We start from the raw sequence: 13,918 nt of genomic DNA, 5'->3' as shown, positions 1-13,918 counted from the left end.
GAGGGGAAAACCGTAGAACCCGGAGAAAAACCTCGCTGAGCAGAGTAGAAAACCAACAAACTCAACTCACATTTGACGCCGAGTCTGGGAATCGATCAGAGTGAGATCTGGGTACGAGATTAGGGAATGGAACCCGGGCCACAGTGGACAGCTTGGTATTGCGTGCCTGTGGTATCACATAGCACGTTTTTCAAGATGGCGTACAACATTGTCTGTGATTCATATTCCAGCTGGGCAGAATGCGCAGATAAAGGCGCGATTAATTTATAATCCTATTGCGGAATCTGAAAGGCTGGGGGCAAATCTTGCTACCCCCGGAAAAGCTAAACTAGCTAAAGAAAGAAAAATTCAGACGAATCCGGCCGGTAAAAAGCGCAGTACGCGTGAAGAAAATGATCTAAACTGCAAGAAAAGCAACTTAAAGTGCAAACAAGTAGAAAACAAAAGCAACTTTTCGGCAACTTTGGAAATAAAGAAGAAAATTCTAAGCAACTTGTAGACATTTTTATCGCCAACTTTTTGGGAAATATCGGCGATTTGTGGCTGAGCCTGATCATCATCAACATCATCGTCATCAGCATCGTCATTCTCATCATTATCATCTTTTGGCCTCAGCTGAGATTCCCTCCACGTCGCCCTTTTAGCCATCATCATTTTTTAGGTCCTGAACTTTCATTCCCATGTCCCTTGATATAACATAGCGGAAAGTGAGCTTTCGAGCTCTTACAGGCAGTGTTCCGGGCTCCAATGGAGAAATACTCTCCTTTCGGCCCGAATCCAATGGCCATCAAATAGGACTCTTCTCGTTTTGAGCCGCGTTCAGAGAGGTGGTAGGTTCCCGTAGATCTCCTCCAGTCTGTCCTGGCCAGAATTCCATAATTGTTTCGTCAAGTTATCCCAAAAGAGAGGAAGGTATCATCACTATATTCTGTCTACGATTTTCTTGAAAATGTATAATTAATTTTGTTATAGTTCCTTTGTATTTGATTTGAATTTCACTATTGCTTCCCCATAGCAGAGACTTAAACTTAGAGAAGCGTTACCGGTGCGACGCTCTAACCAACTGAGCTGTGAAGCCACTGACGTTTGGAGCTGGTCATTTGTGGGTTCTCATGTTCCCGTGGGGAATGAATCAACGAAGAAATCATATATGTATTGCATCATATATATGATGATTTCATATCCGCAGTTCATATATATCAATTCATACACCATTTCATCGTTGATTCATTCCTCACGGGAACATTAGAACCCACAAATGACCAGCTCCCAACATCAGTGGCTTCATAGCTCAGTTGGTTAGAGCGTCGCACCGGTAACGCGAGGTCACGGGTTCAAATCCTGTTGAAGTCCTGAATTTTTCAGGCTTCTCTAAGCAATTGTAAAAATTGAGTTCACAGCTGCGAAGATCATAGCTTCACTTGATTTCCATGGTTCATAGGTTTGATAAACCACTTGGAATGTTGGAAGAACACTCGAAGAATTCGTATTCTACCAACATCCCCCTTGGTTTATCAGCCTATAAACCATAGAAACTTGTGGATTATTGCTTAAATAGCGGATATTGCACGTAAGGTTGGTAACCAGATTCGGGTCTTGCAAAAGCGTAAGAAATCAATTGACCAAGATGCTAAAATCAGATTGTATAACGCTTATCTTTTTCCTCACTGAGACTATTGTTCTATTGTGTGTCATCACTGTGGTTGGCGTGATTCAAACAAATTGGAAAAACTGAATGAACGCGCCTTGCACTTTATTTATATAATGTCATAATAATAGTACAAAGATGACTTGCTGGAGTGCATAAATCATCCAACTTTGTATAATAGAAGAATTTATAATATTTTAATTCTTGTATATAAGGCTTTACATGGGCTGGCTCCCGAATATATTTTTAAGTTCTTCACATCGCGGAATTTTAGCATAAATTTGCGGGAGGGTAACTTTCTTATGGTGCCTGGAGCAAATACCCAAGTTGTGGTCTTCATTCCTTGTCCTTTTGCGTTAGTAAGTCATGGAATTCTCTGGCAAACGATATTAGAACAATCCCGGAATTAAGTAAATTTAAAGATGAAATGATATATGAAATGGATCATATATGAACTGCAGATATGAAGTCAAGTGAAGCTATGATCCTCGCAGTTATGAACGCAATTTTTGCAATTGGATAAAGAGCCTGAAAAATTCAGGACTTCAACGAACCCACAAATAACCAGCTCTCAACATCAGCGGCTTCATAGTGCAGTTGGTTAGAGCGTCGCACCGGTATCGCGACGTCACGGCTTCAAACCCCGTTGAAGTCCTGAATTTTTCAGGCTTCTTTACGCAATTGCAAAAATTGCGTCCATAACTGCAAGGGTCATACCTTCATTTAAGTAAATTTGAGTCTGCAAGTTTTAAAATGAAATTTGATACTGACTGCTGCACCTTTATGGCGCTTGATTTTTCATCTTTAACTGGTAATTATTGCAAAATTTCATTTTATTTTAGGATTTAACTATTTATTTATAACTCGGAGATATTAGCATGTATTTGCTTAAATTCGAGTGTAAATAAAGTTTGTCGTGTGCATGCGTGACTCATAAATGTGTGAATGCGTGACTCATTATAAATGTGTTTCCTAGAATTTTTCAGTACCTGGGTTAGTGGGTTAGGGTTTATCAATAGTATCCTGTTAATTCGGCAATTATAAACACTGTGGTCAAGAAAACATGAGCGATGTTCTAAAAAAAAATGAGCATAGAGCCGAGCGTGAAGAAATATTTTGATATGTCTGTCAGTTGTGCAAATAAAGGAGGCCGCTTGTCAAGCGATTTTGTCTCAAGCCATTGTTTCGTTTTCGAGAAGTTACGTTTCACCTCGAAATTTCTTTTCGACTTGACCCTCGAAAACTCGACTCTCTAATCTCGAAACTCGATCCTCGAAACACATAGCGGATCGAGTTTCGAGTCGAGACTGTCAACATTTGCTGCTTAAGGTTTTCGCAACGGGCTGCCACAATCCTTTTCGGATGAACTACAGCAAAGGTGCGCCTCACGAATGATTATTCCGGCTTACAGTTATAAAGAGGTTGAGTATAAAGCCAACATACCCACATTTCGCAAAAGACGTTTCACTGTCACCTCCCCCCAGAACCTATCTCCACACACAGTCACCCTACACCCCAGGCCCTAGGGAAATAAACACAGACCACTAAAGTATACAAACACATTCAAATGGCACTTTTATTTCCATTTCTTCTAACTTTCACTTACTTTTTAAGGTTCACAGCACTTGTATATCATTATAAATATAATATACTTACTAAAGTTACCAAATTGCCTCTGCAGAATGATTCCACGGTAAATTTCTTTTGATATCTAACATATTATTAAGTAACAAGGGTAAATACTTGTTTATATACACAACAATATACCAAACAGTATTTTTTAACACTGACAGCCACGACGTTATATTTACAATTATTTGTTTTCGCGAAAGCGGTTGTTACGAAAATGTTGAATATAAATGCTAAAAACTTTCTTAGAAGTGAACTGCATTATTTTCTTAATCAAATCAAAGCTTCAAAGATAATAAACTACTCGCCTAAGGGCGTGGTAAAACAGGAAATATACAACATCCATACAACATCAAACCATATTTGGTGACCAAACATTTTACCGTTTGGCCACTTTGTTTGGTGCTGTTTGACTCGTGTTTGCTAAAATTTGAAGGCTATCAAACAACTTAAAACGTTTCTTTTGTTCTCGTGTTTGATGGGTGAACTTTTGTTCGTTTACCCAGCCGTATCAAACTTGTTTGGCGCGCGCATGCGTACCACGTTTGCTCAGCCGATTGTATCCAGGTGTTGTTTACGTAATTGTGAGCCATAGTTCTTTGCTTGTGGAGTTTGATCTGAGTTAAGGCGCCCACAAACGTGGAAACAATGTTTCTACGACGCGCAAACGAGGAAACATTTGCTGAGAAAGCAAAATGTTTCTGAACAAATTCAGAAACAATTTTGTTCCCGCAACAAATGTTCCCTGGGGCCACAAACGGGGAAACATTTGCTTCGACAACAATGTTTACGCAACATCGTTTCCTCGTTTGTGGGTGCCTTTAGATCAAACATGTTTTAACCGTTTGGCCACTCACTTCAACATTAGCATGTTTGGTGACAAAACAATGTTTGATGGTGTTTAAACGCCAAACATTTCCCGTTTGGTCTCGCCTTAAGTCAAACACTTAAATTAGTTTTAATTAGTCATGGCTCAGCTTATGATAACTACACCGGAACTCTCTGGACAACATAACAGACTAATATTCAGTCCCAAACAAAAGGCACCATCTCGAGGCTCTGGGGAATAAATATAAGGATTTTTGACTTTATTGCGCGGAGCCTCGAGATGATGCGTTTTGTTTAGGACTGGATTTTAATATATGAAAAGTGGGCTATTTATCCTGCTAAAAATTCATGTTTTCTGATTAGATTAGATTATTGTTACTTGGCTTTTAGCAAGTGTCTGCTCAACGTTCATCAAATATTTGAATGCGATGATTCCCATAGTTAGACACAACAATTTGGCCATTACTGAGGAGCGCTACTGATGATGGATGCCTAAAGTCTCCTAAGTTGCTGCCGTATTTTCCAAACTGACCAACAAACTTACCATTCAGTTCAAAGACTTGCACTCTGTGATTATTTAGATCACAGACAAGTAAATGTCCTGATTTAGTCACTGACAAACAATAGGGATTATTGAACTCTCCATTCTCATTCCCTCTTGTGCCAATCTGATACTTATAGTACCCCTCCCGGGTGAATACTTTCACACTATGATCACCACAGTCTGACACAATGAGATAATCACCAGACTGAACACAATGAACAGGAGAACTAAGAGAACTGGGTCCACCTATCTTTGTTAGAAACATTCCATCAGGGGAAAATATCTTAATGAATTTGTTCCCGTTATCAACCACAATAATATTGCCATTGGAATCCAATGATAAACCACGAGGATAGTTGAGCTGGCTATCAAGGAATCCTTTCCCACCAAACATACTCAAGTACCTCCCATCCTCCTTAAAAACTTGAATTCGATGGTTCTCGTGGTCTCCGACATAAATCTTTCTATCTTTACCAAAAGCTATTCCTTTAGGGTTTTGAAACTGTCCCTTGTCGCTACCCTGACGACCAAAGGATCTCAGAAAATTGCCCTTACAGTCAAATACCTGCACCTTGTGCTGGGAAGTGACTGCGATTTCATTCCTGGAATTTACTGCTACCCCCCAAGGATAACTAAACATTCCATCATTCCAGCCTTGTTTTCCAAAAGATAAAACCGGTTTGACATTGAAAGATTTAATTACAACACAGAAATGGCTACCGCGGATATGTTGCCCGTTTACCTTAACTGACAAATTGCCTTTCCCTTCAAATGAAGGAGAATAGCTGATTTTGTAGGTCCCGTCTTTCCTGTCATTAACAAGAAATGTGGTCATGCATTCCTGCCCTCGCTCGTCTCGCAAGTCTACCGTTACATTGTCATTCTTATTATAACATTGTTCGCCAGCCGCGTTTCTTGTCGTTAAATTGAATTGAGCTTCACGCCCAACAGTTCCTTCATTAAGTCCTTTGCCTTCGGCAACAGATTCCTTTGCATCAGTTGGAAATTTCAAAAGACCAATGCCTTCGCTGTTGATTGTCTCCAGGATCTTGTTATTTTCCACGAAAACTAATTCAAATAGGCTTTCAGGGGCGCGCTCAACTGGCTTCACTTGTGCTACCCGTTCTAGGATGGTTTGCAATGGTTTCTTTAGCTGAACCACCTCGGCGTCTGTGCTTTTTGTTAAAAGTTTCTCAGCTTTTTCCAGCGCTAATTCGATCTTCTTTATCTCTTCCTGAATCACTGTTTTTTTGGTCGTTAGACTCTCCAGTGATTTCTTGGATTCGTTTTCCACTGCTGCCTTGATATTTTGACTTTCCTCTTGAAGTCTCCTCATTAAGTTATCAACAAAAACATCGACGGCTCTTAGCGTGTCTTCCCTTCGTTGAACAAGCTGAGCGTACTCCTCGTCAATTTGAGTGACCATCTTCACCTTTGCGTGCAAGTTGTCTCTTGGCGTTTGAATTAGACCTGCTAACTCGATCTTTTGAGCTTCGGCTTCCTCGTGGATTAATGTCACCTTATGTCCTGCGTGATTCAAGGTGACACAAGTTTGACAAACTGAGTTTTCGGGACAAATTTTGCAAAAGAACTTTAGCTCTTCTTTCTCATGTCCCTTCCTTGAGCAAAACACGGGTCGTTTCACTACTACCTCATAGTCTTTTTCTTGAAAATCTTTCACGGCCAGAACGCGGTGATCTTTGTAGCTTCGAATGATGTTGTGCCCAATTAAACACTCATCACAATAAAACTTGCAACACTCGAAGCAGTACGAGGTTTTAGAGCTTTTCTTGTCGCAGTTTCCGCATGTTACTTGCGTCTTGTCCGATTCTTTAATAGCTAGGGCATCGATAAAGCCGCTGAGAAAAAAGCTTGTGGGAAGATCTTTCAAATCACCGCTTGTAGGAACTCTACTACGGCCTTGGCATTTCGGACACCTGAAATCAACTTCACCGCCGCTCGCTCGATGCCAGTCGATCAAACAGTGCAGACAGAAACTGTGCAAACAAGGGAGGTATCTTGGATCTCTAAGGATTTCTTGACACACCGGACACGAGGCTTCTTCGCGAAGATTGAAAAGCATCTTTGGGATATCCATATTGCTAATCGGCTTTACTCGTTCACGAACTGAGTGCCTTTGAGTATGACGTTGCAAGTCTCGTGATTTCTATCTTTAGCTTTTCTTGGAATCAGGTGACCATTAGCCAATCACTGCGATGTGTTTTAAAAGTTTGTTGATTGTTTTATTTTGGTTCTCTGATTCCCAGAAATCTGGCTTTTATGTAGCCAGCGAGCTTTGAAAATAACACAATTTAAACGATAAAGGGAGGATAAAATAGGTGACTTTTGTGAAGTGTGGTAGGCTGAGATCACGGAACTTTGCATGATAGAAATGGTTTATGAACGAGTTAGGACAAAGGAGAAGCTCAACATTTTACAAAACCGAGGTTACATGGTATAACACTTTCGATAATGTTTCTTTAGAGAACTCGTATAAACTAAAGAACAAAAACTTCTATATTATAATCATAAAATAATTGGGATAGTACGCGCACTCTCATTGGTCAATAGCTGTGTTTAGATGAGAGTATGGAAACACGGGGGAGGAGCGGTTGCCTCATGGTTAGTGCACTCGACTCCGGAGCGAGTGGTTCGGGTTCGTGCCCTGGCCGGGGACATTGTGTTGTTCTGGGGAAAGACACTTTACTCTCACGATGCCCCCTCTCCAACCTGGTGTATAAATGGGTACCGGCGAACTTAATGCTGGGGGTTAGCCTGTGATGGACTAGCATCCCATCCAGGGGGGAGTCGAAATACTCCTAGTCGCTTCATGCTACGGAAACCGGGAATAGGCTCTGGCGTGTTGGACCACTTGGCTCGTAAGCAGACTTTACCTATGGAAACACGGCTGTGACACCACACGAATTTTGATTGGTTATGTGTTGTCGGAAGTGCGCTTTGATTGGGGGGTAGGAAATATGAGCGTGTATCAAGAAAATCTGTTTTAATCAAGAATTTTCCTTCATTTGTTTCCTTCATTTGTCGAATTATCTTGGAGAAATATTTTCTAAAAGCCGCGATGACTTGCAGGAGGGCATAAATCATCCCACTTTGTATAATAGAAGAATTTATAATATTATAATTTTTGTATTGGCTCCCGAATACATTTCTAAGTTATTTACATCACGGAATTGCAGCATTAATTTGCGGGAAGATAACTTCCTTATAGCACCTGGAGCAAATACCACCAGTTGTGGTCTACATTACTTGCCGTATTGCGTTAGTGAGTCATGGAATTATCTTGGAAACGATATTAGAATAATCCAGAAATTAAAGGGAAACTGTCACGAGAAGCGCATGCGCTAGCGTCTTGTGAAAACTTGAAAAGTGTTAGGTTAACTTTTTTTCAAGTTGAATCGACAAATTCAAAATGGTGTCCACTGGGGAGGGCCATGGTGGACAAAAAAGAAACTCCCGCGAATATACGTGATTCTCGCGTGAATCCATGATGGCGGCTAGAATTTTCCGTGGGCTCGAGAGCAAACAAACTTGAGCATGCGCAGCTCATGACAGTGCCCCTTTAAGTAAATTTAAGTCTGCAATTTTTAAAATGAAATTTGATACTGACTGCTGCATCTTTCATGGCGGTTGATTTTTCATCTTTAACCATCTAGTAATTATTGCAGATTTCAGTATTTATTTATAAAATAGTAGCATGTATTTGCTTAAATTCTAGTGTAAATAAAGTTCATTGTGTGCATGTGTGACTCATTATAAATGTGTTTCCTAGAATTTTTCAGCATCCTGGTTAGGGTTTATCAATAACATCCTGGTAATTCGGCACTCATTAACGCTGCTGAAGTCAAGAAAACATGAGCGATGTTCTAAAAAAATGAGCATAGGCGCGATCGTGAAAAAATATTTCGATATTTCTGTGACAGTTGTGCGAATAAAGGGGGCCGCTTGTTAAGCGAGAAGTTATGTTTCACTTCGAAATTTCTGTTCGACTTGACTCTCAAAAACTCGATTCTCTAATCTTGAAACTCGATGGTCGATTCTCGAAACATCGAGGATCGCGTTTCGAGTCGAGACTGTCAACATTTGCTGCTTAAGTTTTTCGCAACGGGCTGCCAGCATCCTTTTCGGATGAACTAGAGTGTCAGCAAAGGCGCGCCCTACGAAAGATTATTCCAGCTTACAGTTACAAAGAGGCTCTGTACAAAGCCAGCATGCCCACATTTCGCAAAAAGATTTACTGTCACCTTCCCCCAGAACCTATCCCTATATCATACACACCCAAGCCCTAGGGAAATAAACACAAACACAAACAAACATATTCACATAAGACCTTTATTTCCATTTCTTCTAACTTTCAATCACAAGGTTCACAACACTTGTATATCATTATAAAGATAATATACTTACTAAAGCTACCATATTGCTTCTGCGGAATGATTCCACAGTACATTTATTTGAATATCAAGCATATTCTTAAGTAACAAGGGTAAATACTTGCACTTAACACGAGGAGCTACAACGTTATCTTTACAATTATTTGCTGTCGCGCCTGCAATTCACCTTTATCACTCGGCGGCCATTTTGGAGTCCATGGGGAATAAAGGCTTTGTCTTTGCATTGTTTTTGCCCGTCCAGCCTCACACTGAATGAGAGGCTAGACGGGCAAAATCTTTTGTTTGTACATTGAGTGATATGGGTGTATTATTACGAAAATATTAAATATAAATGCTAAAAACGTTCTAAAAAGTGAACTGCATTATTTTCTTAATCAAATCGAAGCTTCAAAGAAAACTACTCGCTTAAGGTGCTACTATGATCAAAAAACTCATTTTCTTTTTTTCCTCGCATTTTGAAAGCGTCTTCGCTTAAAACCCGACTGGCAAAGTCTGTTTATTTTGAATGTAACGGGGGCGGATTTCACGGTCCACCATTACTCACGTTCAAAACTGACCGATCGGACCTCAGAGAGTTGGATCTGGGGAAAGTGACGTGATTGACTCACTAGCTTAATATTTCAGAGTGTAAACGCAACTTATTATATATGCAAAACACGAGTTTAAAAATCTGAAAGCCCGAAAACCCCGTGCTGCATATTAATTCAGCCGCGTACACGGTCGCATTGCATTCTTAAACCAGTGAGTCTCTTTGACGTCATTTTCTTCTCGATCCAGCTGTCTCAAGATTTAAAGTTAGTGATGGCGGACCAACAAATAACAAAATTCCAGTTAAAATAAACAGGTGTCTTTTTAAAATCAGAACTTAAAACTTAGCTTACTTAGTGTTTAGTTAACATAGTTTTGAAATCCAAAGAAAAGAAGAATTATTTTTTTGGTCGTAGTAGCACTTTCAGGGCCTGGTCAAACGGGAAATGTTTGGCGACCAAACAAAATCAAACGCCTTAACCTTCTTTGGTGCTGTTTGATCGTGTTTGATAAAAGTTCAAGGCCATCAAACATTCTATGAAACAACTTAAAGCATTTCTTTTGTTCTCGTGTTTGATGGGTGAACTTTAGTTCGTTTAGCCACCCGTATCAAAGATGATTGGCGAACGCATGCGTACCACGCTTGCTCAGCCGCTTGTATCCACGTTTTGTTTACGTAATTGTGACCCATAGTTCTTTGCTTCTGGAGTTTGATCTGTGTTAGGGCGCCCGCAAACGAGGAAACATTCGCTGAGGAAGCAAAATGTGTCTGATCAAATTCAGAAACTTTTGTTTCCGCAACATTGTTTCCTCGTTTGCGGGCGCCTTTAGATCAAACATGTTTTAACCGTTTTGCCACTCACTTCAATATCAGCATGTTTGGTCACCAAACAATGTGATGTTGTTTGAACGTCAAACATTTCCCGTTTGGCCTGGCCCTAAGTCAAACACTTTAATCAGTCATGGCTCAGTTCATGATAACAACACCGGAACTCACTGGGCAATATAACAGACCAATATCGATCTATTAAAATTCGATCAGTCCTAAACGAAAGGCATCATCTGGAGGCTCTGGGGAAGAAATATAAGGATTTGTATAAGTTTTTTCCCCGGAGCCACGAGATGATGCTTACGACTGAATTTTAATATATCGAAAGTGGGCTATTCATGCTGCTAAAAATTCATGATTTCTTACAAGTAGATTTCTTATAAGATGAATTTCAATGTAAAAAAAAAAAAAAAAACAGCTATACCTTATGTTCCCTTTTACAGAAATCAATCTCAGGAACAAAGCAGTACAATATTCATTATAACTGAAATCCTTCAAAAATACACAAACTTCAACAAATTACAAACAAATCAGATAGTAAAAAGGGTTAATGAAAGCTGAAAATCAAACTTTCTTTAGATAATAGACTATTTTTACTTGGCTTTTAGCAAGTGTCTGCTCAAGGTTCATGAAATATTTGAATGCGATGATTATCATTGTCAGACACAACAATTTGGCCATTACTGAGGAGTGCTACTGAGAATGGATACTTAAACTCTCCTAAGCTGCTGCCCTCTTTTCCAAACTTACCAACAAACTTACCATTCAGTTCAAAAACTTGCACTCTATGATTACCCTTATCACAGACAAGTACATGTCCTGATTTAGTTACTGACAAACAAGAGGGATTAACGAGCTCTCCATTTCTCGTCCCTCCTGTGCCAAACTGATACTTATAGTCCCCCTCCTGGGTGAATACTTTCACACTGTGATCACAAATGTCTGACACAATGAGATAATCACCAGATTGAACACAACGAGCAGGACCACTAAGAGAACTGGGTCCACCTATCTTTCTTAGAAACTTTCCATCAGGGGAAAAGAACTTAATGAATTTGTTTCCCCAATCGCTAACAATAATATTGCTATTGGAATCCAATGATAAACCCCAAGGATTCTTAAGCTGGCTATCAAGGCTTCCTGTCCCACCAAACATACCCAAGTACCTCCCCTCCTCATTAAAAATTTGGATTCGATGGTTTCCCCAGTCTGCAACAAAAATATTGCTATCTTTACCAAAAGCTATTCCTCTAGGGTGTTGAAACTGTCCCTTGTCGCTACCAAGACGACCAAAGGATCTAAGAAAATTGCCCTTACAGTCAAATATCTGCACCTTGTGATTGGAAGTGACTGCGATTTGATCCCTAGAATAAACTGCGACCCCTCGAGGACAAAGAAACATTCCATTATGCGAGCCTTGTTTTCCAAAAGATAAAACAGGATTGACATTGAAAGATTTAATTAAAACAGGAAAAGGGCTACCGCGAATATGTTGCCCGTTTACCTTAACTGACAAATTGATTTTACCGTCAGATGTAGGAGAATACTTGATTTTGTAGGTCCCGTCTTTGTTATCATTAACAAGAGATGTGGTTATGCATTCCTGCCCTCGCTCGTCTCTCAAGTCTATCGTTACATTGTCATTCTTATTGTAGCATTGTTTTGTAGCCGCGTTTCTTGTCGTTAAAATGAATTGAGCTTCACGCCCAACAGTTCCTTCACAAAGTCCTTTGCCTTCGACACCAGATTCCTTTGCATCAGTTGGAGATTTCAAAATACCAATGCCTTCGCTGTTGATTGTCTCCAGGATCTTGTTATTTTCCACGAAAACTAATTCAAACAGGCTTGCAGGATCGCGCTCAACTGGCTTCACTACCCGTTCTAGAATGGTTTGCAATGGTTTCTTTAGTTGAACCAACTCGGCGTCTGAGCTTTGTGTTAAAAGTTTCTCGGCTTTTTCCAGCGCTGATTCCATCTCCTTAATTTCCTGTTGAATTGCTGTTTTTTTGGTCGTTAGATTCTCCAGCGATTTCTTGGTTTCGTTTTCCACTGCTGCCTTGATATTTTGCCTTTCCTCTTGAAGCATTCTCATTAAGTTATCAACAAAAACATCGACGTCTCTTAGCATGTCTTCGCTTCGTTGAACAAGCTGAGCGTACTCCTCGTCAATTTGAGTGACCATCTTCACCTTTGCGTGCAAGTTGTCTCTTGCCGTTTGAATTAGACCTGCTAACTCGATCTTTTGAGCTTCGGCTTCCTCTTGTATTAATGTTACTTTGTGTCCTGCGTGATCTAAGATGACACAAGTTTGACAAACTGAGTTTTCGGGACAAATTTTGCAAAAGAACTTTAGCTCTTCTTTCTCATGTCCCTTCCTTGAGCAAAACACGGGTCGTTTCACTACTACCTCATAGTCTTTTTCTTGAAAATCTTTCACGGCCAGAACGCGGTGATCTTTGTAGCCTCGCATGATGTTGTGCCCAATCAAACACTCATCACAATAAAACTTGCAATACTCGAAGCAGTACGAGGTTTTAGAGCTTTTCTTATCGCAGTTTCCGCATGTTACTTGCGTCTTGTCAGATTCTTTAATAGCTAGGGCATCGATGAAGCCGCTGAGAAAAAAGCTTGTGGGAAGATCTTTCAAATCACCGCTTGCAGGAACTCTACAGCGGCCTTGGCATTTCGGACACCTCAGATCAACTTGACCACCACTTGCTCGATGCCATTTGATCAAACAGTGCAGACAGAAACTGTGCAAACATGGAAGGTATCTTGGATCTCTAAGGATGTCTTGACACACCGGACACGAGGCTTCTTCGCGAAGATTGAAAAGCAACTTTGGGATATCCATATTGCTAATCTCCACGCCTTCTTGAACTGGGTGCCGTTGACTATGATATTCCAAGTCTCGTGATTTCTATCTTTAGCTTTTCTTGGAATCAGGTGACCATTAGCCAATCATTGCGATGTGTTTTAAAAGTCTGCTGATTGTTTTGTTTTGGTTCTCTGATTCCCAGAAATTTGGCTTTTAATTTATGCAGCCAGCGAGCTTTGAAAATAACACAATTAAAGCGATAAATGGAGGGCAAATAGGTGACCTTTGTGAAGTGTTGTAGGCTGAGATCACGGAGCTTTGCATAATAGAAATGGCTTTATGAACGAATTAGGACAAAGGAGCTTAACATTTTACAAAACCGAGATTCCATAGTATAACGGTTTCGATACTGCTTCTCTTAACACATTTGAGTACCTTTGCGAATTATAAATCGCACGATCCCCAACTTTGCGATTTACAAATCGAAAGATTACGAACTTCGCGATTTATAAATCGCAACTGTGATAAACTTTGTCGGGGTTAGAAGCTGAATAATAGGACCTCGGTTATTCATTATTCTTTGGGTGTTCCTTTCAATTATTCATTAATCTTTTTAAATTGTTGTTGATTATTCATAACTGACACCAATTTTCAGAACATTATCCGAAAACACCACAATATT

General features: G+C 40.0%; 2 protein-coding genes across 2 annotated transcripts; both read right to left on the bottom strand.

The window, feature by feature from the left end:
- Positions 1–3,198: 3,198 nt before the first annotated feature.
- Positions 3,199–6,772, bottom strand: LOC138057149 (E3 ubiquitin-protein ligase TRIM71-like). The gene has a single exon (XM_068903214.1). The coding sequence runs from the start codon at positions 6,745–6,747 to the stop codon at positions 4,507–4,509; it is 2,241 nt and encodes a 746-aa protein (XP_068759315.1). The 5' UTR covers positions 6,748–6,772; the 3' UTR covers positions 3,199–4,506.
- A 2,209-nt stretch (positions 6,773–8,981) lies between these two features.
- LOC138057152 (E3 ubiquitin-protein ligase TRIM71-like) lies at positions 8,982–13,397 on the bottom strand. Its single transcript, XM_068903216.1, has one exon. The coding sequence runs from the start codon at positions 13,270–13,272 to the stop codon at positions 11,038–11,040; it is 2,235 nt and encodes a 744-aa protein (XP_068759317.1). The 5' UTR covers positions 13,273–13,397; the 3' UTR covers positions 8,982–11,037.
- Between the last annotated feature and the right edge of the window lie 521 nt (positions 13,398–13,918).

Source organism: Montipora capricornis, chromosome 7 (assembly GCF_036669925.1).
Source record: "Montipora capricornis isolate CH-2021 chromosome 7, ASM3666992v2, whole genome shotgun sequence".
In the NCBI taxonomy this organism is placed as follows: Eukaryota; Metazoa; Cnidaria; class Anthozoa; order Scleractinia; family Acroporidae; genus Montipora; species Montipora capricornis.
The sequence above is the reverse complement of the archived record's forward strand: the minus strand, read 5'-3'. Positions and strand labels throughout refer to the sequence as shown.

What these genes read in the sequence shown, in the direction of transcription:
- LOC138057152 (XM_068903216.1), bottom strand. Translation starts at nt 13,272, where the DNA reads ATGGATATCCCAAAGTTGCTTTTCAATCTTCGCGAAGAAGCCTCGTGT.
- LOC138057149 (XM_068903214.1), bottom strand. Translation starts at nt 6,747, where the DNA reads ATGGATATCCCAAAGATGCTTTTCAATCTTCGCGAAGAAGCCTCGTGT.